General features: G+C 53.9%; 1 protein-coding gene across 2 annotated transcripts; it reads left to right on the top strand.

Annotated features, from left to right (window-relative positions):
- Positions 1–68: 68 nt before the first annotated feature.
- PHLDB3 (pleckstrin homology like domain family B member 3) lies at positions 69–15,829 on the top strand. 2 transcript variants are annotated; one of them, XM_045531554.1, is made up of 16 exons: positions 76–168; positions 649–1,033; positions 1,873–2,055; positions 2,281–2,403; positions 5,091–5,219; positions 5,398–5,559; positions 6,493–6,603; positions 6,757–6,840; positions 6,960–7,073; positions 8,922–9,021; positions 9,176–9,266; positions 9,347–9,434; positions 9,631–9,687; positions 12,986–13,205; positions 13,893–13,978; positions 15,393–15,829. In XM_045531554.1, exons 2-16 carry the CDS (start codon positions 800–802, stop codon positions 15,525–15,527), a joined length of 1,917 nt encoding a protein of 638 aa, XP_045387510.1. In that variant the 5' UTR covers positions 76–168; positions 649–799; the 3' UTR covers positions 15,528–15,829. The 2 variants fall into 2 exon arrangements, with proteins under 2 accessions (XP_045387511.1, XP_045387510.1); XM_045531555.1 differs by lacking the exons at positions 12,986–13,205; positions 13,893–13,978; positions 15,393–15,829 and adding an exon at positions 9,789–9,997 and having other exon boundaries at positions 69–168.
- The last annotated feature ends 3,321 nt before the right edge of the window (positions 15,830–19,150 follow it).

Genomic DNA, 19,150 nt, shown 5'->3' on the forward strand with positions numbered 1-19,150 from the left:
TGGTCGCTCCCTCCTCCCTCGGGAGCTGTTGGACCTGTTGTCCCCCCCTCCACTTCCGGGCTGCTGGGGAGGGGGACGGGGCGGCCTCTCTGCACTCTCCTCCCCAGCCACCTGTCTCGTAGGCAGAAGCGGCAGTGCCCGGAGCCCGGAGTGGAGCGCGCGGAGCTGGTGAGGGGGCCGAGGCTTCGGGGAGGAGGGCTGGAGTTCGGGAATCTCAAGGGCTCAGGCTCCTGGCTTGTTCAGAGAGGGGAGACTGGGAGCCCCCACTCCTGGATCCCTGGGGGAGGTGGCATGGGCGCCGCTCCCCTACACAGTGGGGTCAGGACCAAGACTACCGGGCTCCGGGAGGGAGGAGGCAGGAGTCGGACTCCTGAATCCCGGAAGGAGAAGATGGGGTCGCTCTAAGGTAGCCCAAGAGATCGTGGCGGGCTGCTGAGGGGGTGCAAGGCCTGACACCTGGACGGGGGAGAGAGGCGGGGTCGGAGAGGCCAGTAGGGGGCATGCTGGACCCGGGGACTCAAATTCCGGTCCCGCCTCCGGGGGCGTGTCGCCCTAGGACTCATCTACTCCAGCCCTAACTTCATACCCCGCCCCTGGAAACTTCGGGCCACGCCCCGTAATGCTCAGTTCCATCCTTTGAACTCTTAGGCCCCGCCTTGTGGGGGGCGCTACACTCTCCGGAGCAGATCGGCGCGGTCTCGGGCTCCTAGGCCCCGCCCCGCGCCTCCAGGCCCCGCCCCGCCAGGCCCCGCCCCCGGAGCACCCGGCCCCGCCCGCCCCGCAGGAGCTCGAAGCAGCCATGGGGACGCCGAGCAGCCCGGAGCTGGGGACCCCGTCGCCGCCCGTCCCGGAGTGCGACGCGGAGGTCCAGCCCCAAGAGGCCGCCCAGCCCCAGGGGCACCCCGAGGACTCCGGCGAGCAAGAGGCGCCCGACGACCCGGTGGAGCTTCCGAGCCACCGTGGCGCTGAGCAGCAGGCGGACGACGAGGAAGACGTGGGAGAAGGGAGCAGCACCGAGAGCAGCCGCGACGCGGTGAGGGCCCGGAGGGCGACAGCCGCGGGGACACTCAGACGGACTTAGACCCAAACGGGTGACGGACACAGAGGCAAGTGTAGAGAAACCACACAGAGACCCGGGGATAGGGGAAGACTGCTGAGAGACAGAGACCGGGACACGGAGCCACAGAGACAGAAACCAAGTAGACAGAGATCCATGGAGAGGCCCAGAGAACAGAGAGACCCAAACGGGTGACAGAGACAGAGGCTCAGAGATGGGGAGACAGACCCAGAGATAGGAGAGACTGTACTGAAGAGACAGAGACCCAGACACGGAGCCAGAGAGACCCAACCAAGGGAGACCCAGAGACGAGACACCCTCAGAGACAGAGACTCGGAGAGAGATAGAGAGACACAGAGGGAAACCCAGAAAGAGAGGGCAGAGATGCAGATGGCCGGAAACAGAAATAGAGACAGAAAACTTGAGAGGGGAAGATACTCGAGGGAGGAAGAGATCTAGTGATTTAGAGACGGAAGACAGAACTGAGTCGGAGAGACTGGGGCGGAGGACGGGGAGGGAGAGGGAGAGAGAGATCCAGGGACCATAATAAGAAGGTGATGCCAAGAGAATGGGACCTGGATAGAGAAAAAGAAACACTTTCTCCCTGTCCTGCGACCTCTGGGGTCGGGTGATCACCAGACCTACACCCTCCCCGCTCCAACCTTGAATAAAAGAGCCTCAGACCGATTATGCGCCTGGTGGTTGAGTTAGGCGGACTGAGACCCGCAGGTAGGGATGTGGGACGGCGACCAGACCTACTTAATGACTGCAGGGGGCGAGGCCTCTCCGCTTGACCACGCCCTCTCCAACTTCAGCCCGAGGCCACGGCTCCGGTACAGGCCCCCCCAACACCTCCCGCATCCACCCATTTGGGGGATGGGGTGCGAGGGGTGGCGCGGCGGCTGCGAGGGCAGCAGCTGGAGGCGCTGACTCGCGTGGCCCTGATGGAGCAGCGAGTGAAAGAGCTGCAGCGCCAGAGGAAGGAGCTGAGGATCGAGGTGAGGCTGGGACCCCTTGGGAAGTCTGACCCCAACTCCAGGAGAACCCGAAAGGCCGGACTCTCTGCCCTTTCCTCCTGCGGGATCAGATTCTAGGCCCCCAGCCCGTCCTCCCTCCAAGTCTAGGTCCCTGGGTTCCGTCTTCCCTCTGAATTCGGGAGTTCAGACCCCTGGGCCCCTCAGACCCAGGCGTCCGAGCCGTCAGCCCTGGCATTGTCTCCGCAGATGGAGGTGGCGGTGGCCCTGCTGCGGGGTGAGCTGGCCGGGGAGCGAGTGGCCGCTCGGCGGGAGGAGGCGCAGCTCCAGGAGTTGCTGGGGCAGCAGGTGGCCGCGGAGGAGCGGGAACAGGTGTGTTTGGCCTGCTGGGTCTGCATCATCGGTTCCCTTCTCATCCGTCCGATGGGTATTCCTGGTGTGCTCCTGGCCACCTGGGCCCGAGAGTTGTCCCCATTCCCCGAATGTGGACTCTTGGGCTCCAGAGAGGGTGAGAGGTAGGTGCCCCTCCTTCTTTTCCTTCTCCTTCCCTGACTGTGAATTTTGGAGCCGGATGCCCCAGGGCCTCTTCCTTTGCCTCGGCTCTGTTCGCTATTTAAATGTTGACCAGGGACCCCGAGGTGGCTCACGCCTGTAACCCGAGCACTCTGGGAGGCCGAGGTGGGAAGATCGCTTGAGCTCAGGAGTTTGAGACCAGCCTGAGCAACAGCGAGTCCCTGTCTCTACTAAAAATAGAAAAAAAATAGCTGGGCAACTAAAATAAATAAATAAATTAGCCGGGCGTGGTGGCACACTCCTGTAGTCCCAGCTACTGGGGAGGCTGAGGCAGGAGTATTGCTTGAGCCCAAGAGTTTGAGGTTGCTGTGAGCTAGGCTGACTCCAGGGTACTCTAGCCTGGACAACAGAGTGAGGCTCTGCCTCAAAAAATAATAATAATAATAATAATATAAATAAATAAATGTTGACCAGGTGCAGTGGCTCACGCCTATAATTCCAGCACCTTGCGAGGCCGAGGTAGGAGGATCCCTTGAGTCCACGAGTTTGAGACCAGCCTGAGCAAGAGTGAGACCCTGTCTCTACTGAAAATAGAAAAATTAGCTGGGCAGCGGAGTGTGTGCCTGTAGTCACAGCTACTCGGGAAGCTGAGGCAGGAGAATCTCTTAAGCCCAGACATTTGAGGTTGCTGTGAGCTATGATGATGCCATTGCACTCTACCCAGGCAACAGAGCGAGATGCTGTCTTAAAAGTAAATAAATAAAACAAAACAGTATCACCATATCATTATCTCACCTTAAGAATTAATAAGTTGTTAGTATCATCTCACATCTAGTGAGTTTTCATGTTTCCCACGTTGCTTCAAAATGCCAGTTAACAAGTGGATTGTTTGAACCAGGTCCCACAAAGGCCCATGTGTTGTCTCATTTCTAGTGATTCCTACCTACCGTACCTTCCCATGCTGTTTATTGGAAAAACCCTGGCTTCTGTCCCACAGACAGGATGTGGCTGATTGCATGCCTGTGGAGTCCTCTGTCCTGCCAGCATGTGGTTGGTTAGATGTAGAGGCCTGATCAGATTCAGATGTGCTTTAGTGCTTCCTGAGTGTCCGGGCATCGCCTCTGGTTGTCCGGAACTCGTGAGGTCACCCTGGTCTCTTCTTAAGACTCTTTTATCTGATCTCGTCATTGCTTGGATCGGTTATCATTATAGACTGGAAAATGGTGACTTTGTAATCTATCAGTCTTTATCTTTGCAAGTGCCTTATATGTTGGAATTTCCTGGTGCTGGATCCTGGGCCTTCATTTACCCTCAGAGAGCCCTGGCCCTGATTTATCTCCTGAGGTCTAGACCTATGTCCCCTGCTTCCTAGGACGCTGTCTTCTAGGTGCTCCTTCCTCCCTCAGACCCAGAAATCTGGGTTCCCAGCCCCTCCTCCCTCAGACCCAGGGTTCTAGCTCCTTCTCATTCACCGTATCCAAAGCTGACCTCAGCAACTCCCTTCTCCACACTGTCTTGCTGTCCCTTTGGTCACCAGCCCAGAGTCCTGGACCTTGCCCTGAACACCTCCTTGTCTCTCACTCTCAAGCCTGTTAGTCACCAGGTCCTGTCCTTTTCTGCCCTTGAACCTCTCTCCCTAGTCCATCTCTTTTCCATCCCCACTGCCTGGGCCATGGCTTAGGTCTCATCTTCACTGCTTGGAGGATGCGTGAGGGAGCTTGTCCCCACCCCTCTAATCCATCTCCTGGAGGGATGATTCCAAACTCAGGTCCAACTCCATCCTTCCATGGCTCCCCATTGCCCCAGGATAAGGGCTTCTCAGGTTGACCAAACTCAACACGAGCTGCGTGTGCCGCCCTCCCCACTGTCATCTCCTGCCATTTTCCTTGTCTCTTCCCGCCAGCACCTCCTCCTCTGCCCTGGCCAGGGTTTGCCCCCCAAACTTCCTGTACTTTTCAACTTTCCTGCATTTCTGCCTTGCTCTTCCCTCTGCCCAAAATGCCCTTCCAGTTCCCTGTTTTCCAAGGTCTAAATACTCCCTGGTTTCATTTCATTTCATTTCTTTTCTCTTTTTGTAGGGACCACTGCAATAGGGTCTTGCAGCAGGGGAGAGAGATTGGCTCAGCTCCAATGCTCCCTGATTTTTGAGGCTCCCCTTGAAGTCCCCAAATCCAGGAAGCCTTGGGTTACACTGGCAGACATTTCTCCCCCCTCTAGATTCCCACAGTTTTTGTGTTTCACTGCCCTGATCGTTCTGGGCTGTAACTGGCTGTGTCCCCACCTAGAGGGCAGGACCCATGTCCAACCTCCCTCAGGGTCCCCAGTATCACACAACGTGGATATATCTGTGTTCATTCCTTCATTCGTTTCTCAAAAAACTGCTTACTTGGCACCTGCTCTGGGGAAGACCTATACCAGAGGGAACCAGATAGACAGGGTTTCTGCCCTCGTGGAGCTGACACCCCAGGCAGGGATCTAAGCTCCGACTGGCCCCTGTTTCCCTGCCTGCACTCAGGCTTAGGCTGAGAACATGGTTGTTCTTTCAGGAACAGAGGCGGCTGAGCCAGGAGCGGGATCGCGTGGAGGGTCTGCGCCAGAGACTGCAGGAGGCTCAGGGACAGCTCGAGTCACAGCCAGAGGACCAGCGGGAGAAGCTTCTGCAGGGGGTGCAGGAGGTGAGGCCCTCTGGTGTCCAGGCCCCTCTTCCACCAGGACCCAGGAGTCTAGGCCCTGAGCCTCCTCACCCCCAGGACCAGGGGTCCTTCCTCATTGACCAGGAGTCCTGGCCCCCGGCCACTCTTCCCTGGGCCCTAGAGGTCCAGGCCTCTAGCCCTTTGGCTTCCCCACGCACAGATGAGGGAACAGCTGGATGTGGCCCAGCGTGCCTATGAGGACCTGGAGTTCCAGCAACTGGAGCGGGAGAGCCGGCAGGAGGAGGAGGATCGGGACAGCCCTGGGGCCCGGGCACCAGACCCCAAGGTCCAGGAACTTCAGGCCAGCGTGGCACAGCACAGGGTGAGTCATGCTGGACTGGCCCTGCCTCCCTTGCCATTCCTCTCCGTCTCTTCTGTTCCATGTCTGTCCCTTTCTGTGTCCCTGTTTCCTGCCTGTGTCACGTTCTTCAGAATAGTGATAATAGCTGCGGCTTATGGAACGTTTGCCATGTGCCAGACATACTCCTAGACGTTTCATGAGTATTTACTCACTGAATCCTTACAACAAACCTGTGAGGCAAGTCCTATTATTTTCTTTTCCATTTTATGGTGGTGAAACTGAAGGTCAAGGTGCTTAAGTAATCTTTTCCAAGGTTGCTTAGTTCATAAGGGATAGGTAGAGCCGGGATTTGAAGCAACTCGGTCTTCTCCACTATGCTCTTTGCCTCCCAAACCCTGGTCCAAAAAGATGCTCCACCGGCTCCTCTCGGGAGCTCATGTTCAAGGTCTGACCAGTCCTATGGGAAGAAGACACATGTTTGACTATATTGAATACAAAGTTTCCCAAAGTTTTGGATTAGAAAGCCATGCTATAGGTCTCCTGTCCTCACTTCTATTTCTGGATATTTTTCCTGTCCGTCCCTCTTCTCCTCTGTCTCAGATGGTTTCTGTCTGTTCTATTTCTGTCTTGTCTCCTTTCTCTGCTTGTCTGTCTTTTTGGGTCTGTCTTGGTGGCTGTTTTCTCTATGTGTTCCAGTTTGTCTGTCTGTCTGTCCCTCTGTCTGCATCTCCTCCACTCCACCCCAGATCTCTTCTGGACCCCCGAAAGGGAAGAGGGCACCAGGGAGCTGAAGTGAGTCCCCATCCCTGGACACTCAGATCCCATGGTCTCTGTGAGGGGGTGGAGCACACCCTGGCATTCAGGGAGGATCTGGGTTTGTGGAGGGTGGGCCTGGAGAGCCAGTGGGGCCCCTGGGGCTGCCGAGTAACTGGGGCGGTGGGGGGTGCCCTGCAGCGCCGCATCCAGGTCCTAGAGGAGCAGGTCAAGTCGGTGGGGGAGCAGATGGCAGCCGAGAGCCGGGGGCTGAACCAGAAGAAGGAGGAGGCTCTTCAGGCCCTGACGCAGGTGAGCTTCCCTGCACCTGTCATACTGTCCTCACCTCCCCCTGGGGCAACCCACCACCTCCCTGCTCCCCAGCTGTCTCCTGGCATTAGGGAAAGCAGCTGGGATGGCCCATTCTGACTTTGAGATGTAGTTGTCCATGATGTCTTCCCACAGGAACGGAGCCGACTGCTCGAGCTCAATCGCCTGCAGGGGACACCTGGTGGGGACTTTTCTGAGCCCAACCAGGCCCTCACTAAGGTATGGGGAGTTCATGTGCCTGTTACCCCTCCTCCTTCAGACCCAGGGATCTGGGCCCCCAGCGCCTCCTCCCTCCAGACCCCTCCAGGTCCGGTGTGCCTCCCCTCTCTCCCTTGCAGCTGCTGTTCACCCAGAAGACAGACCGCCAGCTGCTGGTGCTCCAGGACCCCACTGCCCGTGCCGCTGCTGCCTCTACCTCCTCCTGCCTCTTTTCGGTCCACAGCTCCCTGCAGGTTTCTCCCCCGCTGCCCCGTGTCCCCGGGTGTCTCACTGGTCAGTGGGGAGGGAGGGACTGATAGCAGAGCCCCACACTGGGGTCTCCAGAACTTATGTCAGAGCATAGGAGGAGGCAGGGGGGTTGATCAAGGGGTATGTTTATGACTCCAGGTTTATTATTATTTCTTTCTTTTGCCTAACACCCCACCCATCCCCTGGCAAAATGGAAACATGTGCCCAGAAGAAAATTTTAAAAACAACCAAACAGGGGCCTCCGGAGAAGCAGTGCAGCTACTTGATTCTTGAGTATCCTTCCAAATCTCCTTAAAACTGGGGGTCCCAACTTATCAATGGTTAAAACATTCACTGAATGGGTTGCTTGCTACTAATTTGTACAAAATGAAATAGAGTGGAAAATATGAGAGTGCCGTGCATGAGGTAGGGATGAGTACAGGTTGAGTATCCCTAAAAAATCCGAAATCTGAAATGCTCCAAAATCCGCAACTTTTTGAGCACCAACATGACATTCAAAGGAAATGCTCATTGGAGCATTTCAGATTTTGGATTTTTGAATTAGGGATGCCTAATGCAAGTATTCCAAAATCCAAAAAAATCAGAAGTCCTAAACATTTCTGGTCCCAAGCATTTTGGATGAGGGATACTCAATCTATATTAGATGAAAAAAGGTCTGTTTCAGTTTTGTGGGTTCGTGGTAAGCACTTAGGAATTGGTGGCTCTTGGCTGGGCATGGTGGCTCATGCCTGTAATCCCAGCACTTTGGGAGGCCAAAGCGGGAAGATCACTTAAGATTTGATACCAGCCTGAGCAAAATATTGAGACCCCATCTCTATAAAAACTAGAAAAAAGTAGCCAGACTGGGCGCAGTGGCTCACACCTGTAATCCTAGCACTCTGGGAGGCCAAGGCAGGTGGATCATTTGAGCTCAGGAGTTTGAGACCAGCCTGAGCGAGACCCCTTCTCTACTAAAAAAATAGAAAGAAATTATATGGACAACTAAAAACATATAGGAAAAATGAGCCGGGCCTGGTGGCGCATGCCTGTAGTCCCAGCTACTCGGGAGGCTGAGGCAGAAGAATTGCTTGAGCCCAGGAGTTTGAGGTTGCTGTGAGCTCGGCTGATGCCACGCACTCTAGCCTGGGCAACAGAGTGAGACTCTGTCTCAAAAAAAAAAAAAGTAGCCAGGCATGGTGGCACGTGCCTGTGAGTCCCAGCTACTCTGGAGGCTGAGTCAGGAGGTTCGCTTGAGACCAGGAATTTGAGGTTGCAGTGAACTATGATGCCACTACACTCTAGCTAGGGCAACAGAGCGAGACCCTGTCTCAAAAAAAATTAAATTAAACTAAAAAGAAAACCAAAACCCACCAAATTGGTCTCCATAAAGGTTGTTCCAGTAGAGCATTCTTAGCATTGTGTGAGAGCATCTACCAGCACAGTGGGTTTTTTTTAAAGAGTTTTATTGAGATATAATTTATGTCCCATACAATTCCTTCATTTAAGGTGCACAATTCTGTCTTTTAGTATATTCAGGGTTGGACAATTATCACCACAATGAATTTTAGGACATTTTTGTTACCCCCAAAAAGAAACTCTGAAACCCTTATCCATTACCCCGCAACTCCCCCATCTCCCCCAGCCCCTGGCAACCACGATTCTCCTTCCTGTCTCTATGTTAATTTGCCTGTGTCCTATAAATGGGGTCACACTCTGTGGAGTCTTTGGAAAAGCTTCTTTCACTCAGCACCATGTTGACAGGAGCTTTTTGGTCTATGCCAGTGAGGTGGTGGTTTCACTGGGCAGTTCTCTGACTGTGGTTGAGAGCAAGCATGTTTCTTGTGTGTTTTCAGGGCTCCATTGGCCTCCAGAGGACTGGGAGCCTTCCCCGGAAAAGGGGAGAGAGGGCGAGCCAGAGAGGATCCCCCCGACCTCTGTCCCTCCACTGTACTGGTGAGGACCCTGCCCCTGCCTGCCCTCCTCCCCCAGCAGCACCCACCCTGCAGCAGAGGTTGGAGGAAACTGGCACAGATGCCTACAGGGGGAGAAGGGAAGGGGCGGGGCCAGGGACTGTCCCAGGGCACTAATCCGGTCCCCTCTCCCCCAGGACCCCTGGAGGCCTCAGCTCTCCCGCCGCCAGTGGGGGACTCCAGCAGACACCCCCTGTACCAGCTGCTGAACTGTGGCCCTGGGAATAGGTGAGACATCAGGGAGCAGGTGGGAGGGGTGGGGAAGAGGCCCAGCCACTAAAACCCACCATGTCTACTCCTTCTCCTAGCTGTGGGGCCGTCCACCCGGACATCGCCCACATGGAGCGGCTCCTGAAGCAGGCTGTGGCCGAGAGGGAGCGGCTGCTCAAGGCCAGGGTGAGGCCCCGGACCGTCATGTTGAGAAACAGAAAACCTTACCTCAGACCCAGGGGGCTGGGTCCCCAGCCCCTCCCCCCTCAGACCCAGGGGTCCGGCCCCAGCTCCTCCCCCCTCAGGCCCAGGAACCTAGTACCTTTCCCCCTACATCTCCTGGGTCAGCATCCTTACTGACTCCTTCATCCTGAATCCACAGGAAGGCACCAGAAGGAACACAGAAGCTTCCTCAGGCTCCAGCGTTCCTGCCATCACGGTCAGTCCCGCGCCTGCCCTCACCCCACCTCTCCCTGCTCCGTTCTCCCCGGCCTGTGCGCTTTCTCATATTCCACCCTTTCCCCTCCTCTAATGCAACAGAAAAGTGTTCTGGGCTCGGCAAGGGAAGGGAACCAAAAAGGACCCAGTTCCTGTTCCCATGACATTGTAATGGTCATTGGTACCTGCACCTGTCCTTGGGTAACTTGCTTCACTCCTCTGTGCCTCAGTTTCCCCTTCTGTACATTGGTGATAATGTCAGCATTTACCACAGAATGAGGGCAAGTATATGCTGGGACTTTTAAACATCATTTTAAAATTTATGTTGTTTATATTTATTTCTTTTATAAAAGTTTTATTATAGAAATATTCAAATATATGCAAAGGTAGAGAATAGATTAATAAACCCCCACGTACCCACCGTGCAGCTTCAGTAATTATCAACAGTGACTCTTATTTTACCTGCCACCCTTATTTTGCTAATCCCACACCTACATCCCACTCTGCACTGGAATATTTTAAAGGAAAATATTGTACCCTTTCATCCATATGTCACCATGTATCTCCAACAGATAGGGTTTTTTTTAACATAACAAAAATTCCATTGTCACACCTTACCAGATTTTAAATTCCATTCCATAAACACTCCATATTCACATTTCTCTAATTGTCTCTGAAATATCTTTCTGTAGTAGGTTTATTTGAATCTGGATGCAAACGTGCACACTATGCATTTGGTTAAAATGTCTCTTACATCTCTTTTAATCTCTCTAGTAGTTCTCTCTTCCTATTTTTTTTAAAAAATGCCATTTATTTGTGGGGAAAAAAACCAAGTCATTTATCCTGTAGATTTTTGCACATTCTGGATTTAGCTGACAGCTTCCTTATTAAAGTTTTATTTTTACCAATGGTACATTTTTACCTACGATACATATTGTTACAAGGAAAGACATACACAGTGTCCAGAAGGCGAAGATCACTTTCTTCCTCCCCGATCTCACTTCTGGTGTTGAGAAGCCTTCAGATCTATATTCATGCTTTTCCACGTGTGCTGATCAAACCATATTTTGTGAACTTATTTATGCCTTAAATGAGCGCATCATTCCCAACCTGCTTTTGGTTTCCTCAACCATCTGTCCTTCCCTTATTCATTTCAACCAGTATTTTTTTTTTTTTTTGAGACAGAGTCTTGCTCTGTTGCCCGGGCTAGAGTGAGTGCCGTGGTGTCAGCCTAGCTCACTGCAACCTCAAACTCCTGGGCTCAAGTGATCCTCCTGCCTCAGCCTCCCAAGTAGCTGGGACTACAGGCATGCGCCACCATGCCAAGCTAATTTTTTCTATATATATTTTTTTAGTTGGCCAGATGATTTTTATTTCTATTTTTAGTAGAGACGGGGTCTCGCTCAGGCTGGTCTCGAACTCCTGACCTCGAGCGATCCGCCCGCCTCGGCCTCCCAGGGGGCTAGGATTACAGGCGTGAGCCACCGCGCCCGGCCGGCCAGTATTTTTGAGTGCCTATTGTGTGCTAGGCCCTGGGTTCCAGTGGTGACCCAAATAAAAATCCCCGCCCCTGGGGAAGCTGATGTTGAGCGCAGCATCGTCATTTATTAAACCGTCCCCATGTGCTTTGTCCTCTTCCCTTCCACCCCCTGCTGTCTGTTGTGCGCATGCGCAACTACGTCTTGTCGCTGGGATTCACTCCTCGAATGGAATTGCGGGGTCAGAAACCCCAACGGCAGCTCGGTCATCCCTGAAACAGCCCCGAGAGGAGGGAGCGGTGGTAACCCCCGTGTGTCAGCGCAGAGAACTGAGGCTCCCAGAGGGGTCGGGGTTCCATGGAGGTGACACGGCCAGCTGGGCCGCGGTGGAGAGTTCTGGGCCCATCCTAGCTCTGCCACATCCTGGCTGGGTGACCTTGGCCAGTCACTTCTTCTGTAGAAGCCTCAGTTTCCTCGTCTGTCCAGTGAGGACATTAATGGGCTGTTTGGAGAGGAAACTAGGGAATCACTGTGACCACCTGGGACAGAGCCTGACATGCAGCGGAAGCTTCCACACACGGAGGAGATCCTTAGTGCTCCTGTGTGGATCTGGTGGGAGTGAGGACCCCGTGGGTGCTCTTTAAACCAGATCCCCCCCCCCCACTGCCCACCCATTTCTCCTCCTCCTCCCTCTCCCTGCCTCCAGCCTGTGACAGTCATCTCTGTTTCTCATCCCTTCTTGCTCTCTGGCCTGGCTTCAGTTTCCTAAGCCCTTGGTACTCAGCAGGGAACCAACAACATCAGATCCCCCACCCCCTACCACTGAGCTTGTTAGACAAGCAGAACCTCACCCCCATCCAAGACCCCACCCTGGAACCACCGAATCAGGGTCTATATTTTAACAAAATCTCCAGGGGGTCTGCTGGCATGAAGAAGTTTGAGATGTACTGCCTGAGACTCAGTTTGACCTCGGGAATCATACCATTCTTTGCAGGGATTATTTGGGAAGAATAGGTTCGATCAGGCTGGCCCAGGGTTCGGCTCTAATAAACAGTAGACACTTGTATTTCCTTCATTCTTCTCCGCTAACCTTTATGACCAGCTAAGGTGACCACTGTGCCTAGTGGGTCCTGGCTCAGTCAGCTCTTGCTGTGTGACTTTGGCATAGTGACTTAACCTCTCTGAGTCTTGGTTTCCACATCTGTAAAATAGAGATAAATGTACTTAACCCCCAGGAGAGCTTGAGGGGGCAGAGAGATTATACCCAGAAAGTGCTTAGGCACAGCACAATAACCACTGATTCCATCACAATAAGAAGAATAGCAACAGTAATAATGTAAACAGTGCTCTCTTCTATTGATCACTTACCCTTTGGTTCCTGTTTTACAAACGCAACAGTGAGGACCCCACTTTGGGGACCCTGACCCAGAGGCCCTCCATTTCTCTGATATGCCTCTGCTGTTTCAGGGCGAGCTCTAGGTCAGGAATACTTGGGTTTGCATCCAGCTCTGCCACCCAGAAGCTCTGTGTGACCTCGGGTGTGTTATTTCCTCTCTCTGTACCCCATTTCGCTGATGTGTAAAGTGGGGCTCATGGTAGCCCTGTCCCAAGGGCGGTGGTGAGGTGTCAAGGAGTTGATGTTCCTAAAGCCCTGGGCAGAGCAGAGTGTGAGGCAGTAAATGCGCCGCTGGCTGCCATTACACCGAAAGGCCGGAGCAGGCCTCACATGTGAGCTGCCGTGACTGGCTCTCCCGGGGGCGCTCCAGGATGTAGAATCCCCACCCAAGCCCCACCTCAGCTGTCCCTTCTCTTCCTCCCCAGGCGCCGCCCACACCCCCACCCCGCCCTCCAGGCCCCCGCGTCTTGGATCTCCGGCAGCACCTGGAACGCTGGGGCCACAGCCCCGAAAGCTGCCCGCATGTGCGGGTGTCCGGGGGCTGCTGCCGCGGACCCCTGGTGAAGATGGGCGGCCGCATCAAGACCTGGAGGAAGCGATGGTTCTGCTTTGACCGCCAAGCCCGCCGCCTGGCCTACTACGCGGGTAAGCCCAGTCTGGCCGCCCAGGCCCAGGACGCTGGAGTCTGTCCCCCCCTCACCTTGCAGGCAGCAGGAGTCCTGGCCCCCAGCCCCCTGCGGTCTTAGGCCCATGAATCTGGGTCCCCAGCCCTTTCCTCCCTCTGGACTCAGGAGTCCAGGCACCCACTTTCCACTCCCCCCAGGATGTAGGAATTCGGGTCCCTAGCTCCCACCTTCCCCATAACCCAGGAGTGCAAATCCCCAGTCCCTTCCTCCTCCTTAAGCCTCCCAGAATCCAAACCCCCAGCTCCGGGCCCATTTTCCTGATACCCAGGAGTCTGAACCTGCATTGTCAGCATCTCCCGCACCTCTAATAATACCCAGGAGTCCAAGATCCCTTTCCCTCCTCCCTAGGGGCATCAATTATTCTGAAGCTCTCCTTGAGCTCCTCTCCTTATCAGGGACCAAGGCATTCAGGGAGGCAGGGTTCCAGCTCCCCACACCCCATTCCCCAATCTTGTCCAGTTTCCCAACCTGCATCAACATTCACTCACCTCCCAACCATGGTACTTTAGGAACCTTTGGACTCTGTTACCATGTTCCTCACTCCAAACCCAGTCCCAAGACTTGGGCCCAGTGCTCACCTGCCCCCCCAACACATACAGACACACACTTCTCACTGGCTCTGTTTCTCCCTTACCTCCGCTGCCAGACAAGGACGAGACCAAGCTCAAAGGTGTCATCTACTTCCAGGCCATTGAGGAAGTCTACTATGACCACTTACGCTGTGCCTTCAAGGTGAAGTCCCTCAGTGCCACCCAGCCCTCTGTGTCTGAGCCCCTTCACTAAGCCTTATCTCATCCCTGACTCGTCCTGGGAAAAGCCACCCACAGCCCCTACTGTGAGGGTACTCACCGTCCAGCACAGGGCACCAACAGGTCATGTCACTGCAGGGACCAAAAATCACGAGCTCAGACTCTGGCTCTCAGCCACTATTAATTGTTTTGGAGCAAAAGTTTTAGAGCAAACATTTGGCAAACTCTGATGCCAAACTGGAATAATGAAATGAAGAGGTCAGAGTCAGAACTGGGGCAGTCTGCGTGCATCTGAAGGAGACAGTCAAGCTGCCAGCAGTTGCCAAATGGGAATGGGTCCCATGGTGTCACAGCATATTTATTTTTCCCTGGAGAACTCAAGAATTCGAACTTGAGGCCGGGCGCGGTGGCTCACGCCTGTAATCCTAGCTCTGGGAGGCCGAGGCGGGTGGATCGCTCGAGGTCAGGAGTTCGAGACCAGCCTGAGCAAGAGTGAGACCCCGTCTCTACTAAAAATAGAAAGAAATTATCTGGCCAACTAAAAAATATATATACAAAAAAATTAGCCGGGCATGGTGGCTCATGCCTGTAGTCCCAGCTACTAGGGAGGCTGAGGCAGTAGGATCGCTTAAGCCCAGGAGTCTGAGGTTGCTGTGAGCTAGGCTGATGCCACGGCACTCACTCTAGCCCGGGCAACAAAGTGACACTCTGTCTCAAAAAAAAAAAAAAAAAAAAAAGAATTCGAACTTGTATACAAGTGCTGTGCCAGGAATTTAAATGTTGGCAACTGATACAATATTTAGAAAGCTCTGTAAAGTAACCAACTGTGGCTCCTTAGGACTCAGGTTGGAATCCCAGCTGTGTGACAAGGAAATGACTTTCCTTCTCCAGACTTAGTTTTCTCATGTGCAAAATGGGCACACTTCAACCCATTCTGTCAAGGTTATTGAGAACTAAAAACATAATGTACGTAAAGGATTTACTCAACTGGGGGTTGGCAAGTAGTACTCAATAAGTGGGTTCTAGATACTATCCCCAAGTGGGGGGCCTAGATTTTGGGGAGGTGTAATTTGAATGCCTATATTTCTAATATAGGGGAAGGTAGGCTAGGAGAAGGGGCCATGGATCTTCCCTTTAAATTTCTCTTGTTCCTAATTTAATAAGAGCCCTCTCCATTTATCAATTTTAAGCACTTTCCTATGTTAAATCATTTAATCCTCATAACCCAATGATTTAGGTACCATCATTTAGGAAGACAGGGAAACTGAGATTCAGTCTTAAGTAACTTGTCCAATGCCACACAGGCAGTCCAATGCCACACAGCAAGGTTGGATTCGAACCCAGGCTGTGGCTGGTAACTGTTGCCTCAACCACTCTCACTCCGCTGCTTATTCCAGAGCCCCAACCCCCGCCTGACATTCTGCGTCAAAACCTACGAACGCCTGTTCTACATGGTGGCCCCGAGCCCGGAAGCCATGCGCATCTGGATGGACGTCATCGTGACCGCCGCGGATGAAAACCACGCCCCCTGAGAGTCCCCGCCCACTTGGGGGGCGCCCGGCGAGGCTCCGCCCCCGCACGCTGACAGCGGCGGTCCGAGGCCCCGCCCACTGCCGGAAAACTGGGCCCGCCCCTTTGGAACTCTCCGGGGAGTTCTGCTGGCGCTGCAGCTCTGCTGGCCTGAGCTGTGGCGTTCGAGGTGGCAGGTGCCTTTCTCCGACGGGATCGCCGGCCCCTGAGGCCCTGCCCGGGGCAGGGGGAAGATTGCAGGGGCGGGAAGGAACTATTTATTGGTGCTCCTGTGATACCGAATTAAATACGGAGGAAAAAGAGGGATTGCTGCTGTGGTTTCCAGCCCAGCCGTCTGGGGCCCCTTCGGGACATCCAAGTTATGGGTACCTCTGAGAGCCAGGCAGCCCACAGCTTTCTCTCTCTTTAGGAACAGAGGCCGTCAACCCTGAGGTCATGGCTGCGGGAAGGGGGTGGGAAGGCATGCATTCGTCTTTAGTGTTTGACAATTTTGTTTTTAAGTTTGTAAGCCCTTCTGCTTCCATCCTTTTTGGCCTGACTGGGCTACTGGCAATTTCTAGGAACTTGGAGACTCCCTCCCGCCAGGCCTTTGCACCTGCTGTTCCCTCTGTCCTTCTCTTCTCTTAATTAGCTTCCTGTCTTAGTTCAGATGTCCCCTCCTTCAATAAGCCCTCACTAACTCCTCTGGCTGCGTCAGGCACCCCCTTTTGAGTTCCCCCATCCCTGCCCTGAGGACCCTGGGTCATCACTGGTGATGCATCTGTGTCCTTTATGCACTGGGAGCCCCCTCAGGCAGAACCAGGGTTGTCCGGGTCCTGGCTGTGTCCCCAGCACCATAGGGCATGTCTCTTTCCATGAAAGCAAAACAAAAAAATTTTTCCCTTTCACCTCTGGGTCTTTGTACATACAGTTCCCTTTGCTTAGGCAGCTTTCCCTACTCCACCCAGGTTCTACTCATCATTTGGATTTTAGCTCCTGTGTTTTGCCCCATTCTCCAGGAAGCCCTCCCTGATTTTCCCGGGGGCCAGTTGGTTTCTCTAAGCTTCCCACTATAGCCCTGACCACTCTGTCTGTGTCTCCCCCATCCCAATCCTGATCACTCTACCCTGTATTTCTCCCACCACGGCCTTGACTACTCGGGGTCATCACTGCTGAGTCTGTCTCCCCCCTCTGGACTGGGAGCTCCAGGAGGAGCTGGGGCTGTCTCGGTCACTACTGAGCCCCTGGGACAGCAAAGGGCCTAGTGCAAACTAGGTGTCAGGGGAACATCTGGGGGTTGAATAAATGGATGGGAAAGTGACACTGGGGACAGTCGTGAACAAGGCAGGCAGAGCTCTTTGGCTGATTTCTTGTCATCCTTTAGGTCTCATCTAAGGGGTCCCCTCCTTCAAGAAGCTCTCCCTGATCCCTAGGCTGGGTCAGATGCATACTGTGGGCCTCCACAGTGCCCTGGGCTCCCCGACCTGAGCACTCTTAAGTTGTCACTCGGGAGACAGCTGCCCCCCCTCAGAAAGTGCCCCAGAGTATCCAGATACAGTGCCCCGGAAGCCTGGGAGTGCAAACACCCAAATCCCCAGGTCCTCGGGGACTCCAGGGGTCCCTCGGCCTCTACCTCCAGGTGTGAGACACCTGGATTCTTGGATAAATTCATGCCCCCCAGCCCCTCTGCAAAGCAGGCCCTTACTGCATCCAGCTTCACGGGCATGTGACCAGTATAGATGACAGCTCCCTGTGCTCAGAAGAGCCCTGCTCCTTTGTTTAATGCTCTGTGGGCACCATCTGGAAATTTTTAATAATTTTATCTTTGACAGATGAAAGTGAAGTCTGAGAGGATAAAGGAGCATGATGGGGAGGGTTGGCGCACACCTCACAGGCAGCCCCACCTCCCCGGGACAGGTTCTGTCTCCCGTCCCCTCCCTGCCGCTGGTACAGGCTGGGAGGATCAGTGTCGGGTGCTTGTGCCTCATGGTATCTTGGGGTGAAGCGTGGTGGTGGGCAGCTGGTGGGAAGGGGAACCCAGGAACCAGGTCACCCAAGTTATGGGACAGTACTTTGAACAGCACTTTTTCCTGCCTTTCGAATTAGGTCCCCATATTTTCATTTTGCACTGTGCCCCGAAAATTATGCAGTCGTCCCCGCCCCTGACCCCACTCCTTCCCTGACTCATCCCAGACAGTGTGTCCCAGAGGGAGTGGGTCTGAGACAGGCTGGGCTCATTGGATTCAGAGCCTGCTCTGCTCCAGGTGACAGGAAATCCAGAGTGGATATGGCCCCAGCCTCGTCTGAGGCCCAGCAGTGCGACCTCCAGTGCTGGGGGCCACCTCCTCAGTGACCCCGGAACCGGACTCTGCATCTCTTTGCAGTGAAGCCTGCGGAGGGGAGCTGGCGAGAGCCAGCCGCCAGCAGGCTGCGGACTGCAGTGGAGCCTGCATCCAAATCTCCCTCTGTTCTCTGGTCCTAGGCCAGGTGGGGGTCAGCTCCCAGAATCTAGGCAGGCCTGAGCAAGAGGAGACTCCCCACCCTGGGTCCCACTCCCTCCCAAGACGCTAGTTCTTCCGGTTGGGCCAGTTGGGGTTCCTCCCTGAAACTCTCCCACACAGCTGGAGCCTGCAGGGCCTCCTGGCCCAGAACCACACACAATAACAACAGTGCTCTCACCCTGGGTCCTCGCTCCGTCCCTCAGAAGGTAGGGGTTTTCAGACCCATTTGGCAAAGGAGGTAGCTGAAGTTCAGAGAGGGAGATTGAGTTGCTTGAGGTCACACAGCAGGAGGGTGGCAGAGGGAGGATTAAAATTTCAGTCTGTCCAATCCCGGACTTGATACTGCTCCATTCTACCATGAAAGACACCCCTTCCTTTATTATAAAAAGGACCCCTTGGAGGCTCAGAGGGGTGAAGGCATTTTCGCAGGGTCATACAGCAAACCAGAAGTGAGGCTGAGATTCCAAGGCTGGGAGGCGGGGGCTGGCGCTGAATGACTCTACAAGAAGTCATTCACTTTCTCTCCCTGGGCCTTAGCATGATGCTAAATGACCCCACCTATGTGACTGAGGTGCTTGTCATTGTTGGAAACGGGGGTGCCCGACAGGGTCTGGGGAAGAGATAATATCTTTATGAGCACAACCGCTATTTATCCAACTATCGGACAGCACAGCGAGCCAGCCTGATGCGGCGGGTTCTGACTTCTGACTTTGCAACTTCCCTTCCTGTGTGAACTTGGACAAGTACCTTTCCCTCTTGGGATCTTGTTTCCTCCTCTGCTAAACGGATGTCCCTCTCTACCCCCTTGTTAGGAATTCAAGGAGACGGTGTCATAAAAGGGTCGAGCACCCCTTTTGGCATGCAGCTGGAGCTCGAGAAGGGGGGGCTATTATTAGCCAATAATAACAGTAATAATAATCATCTATTTCACCTAGTATTACTAGTAATAATAGCTAATGCTTTGTAGCACCTAGAACTAGGCCCTGTTTTGTAAGCATTTCACATACATTTGACATTAATCCCCACAACAACCCTCTGTGGCAGGTACCATTAAGATCCTTATTTTCCAGTTGGGGACACTGAGGGACACAGAAGCCAAGTAATTGTCACAGTTTCCCAGCTGGTAACCAATGTACTCATGGACC

This window comes from Lemur catta, chromosome 19 (assembly GCF_020740605.2).
Source record: "Lemur catta isolate mLemCat1 chromosome 19, mLemCat1.pri, whole genome shotgun sequence".
In the NCBI taxonomy this organism is placed as follows: Eukaryota; Metazoa; Chordata; class Mammalia; order Primates; family Lemuridae; genus Lemur; species Lemur catta.

Coding starts and splice junctions, on each gene's coding strand:
- PHLDB3 (XM_045531554.1), top strand. CDS start 800: ATGGGGACGCCGAGCAGCCCGGAGCTGGGGACCCCGTCGCCGCCCGTC. Junction 1,034..1,872: donor CCGAGAGCAGCCGCGACGCG/GTGAGGGCCCGG, acceptor CTCCAACTTCAG/CCCGAGGCCACGGCTCCGGT. Junction 13,979..15,392: donor ACTTACGCTGTGCCTTCAAG/GTGAAGTCCCTC, acceptor TGCTTATTCCAG/AGCCCCAACCCCCGCCTGAC.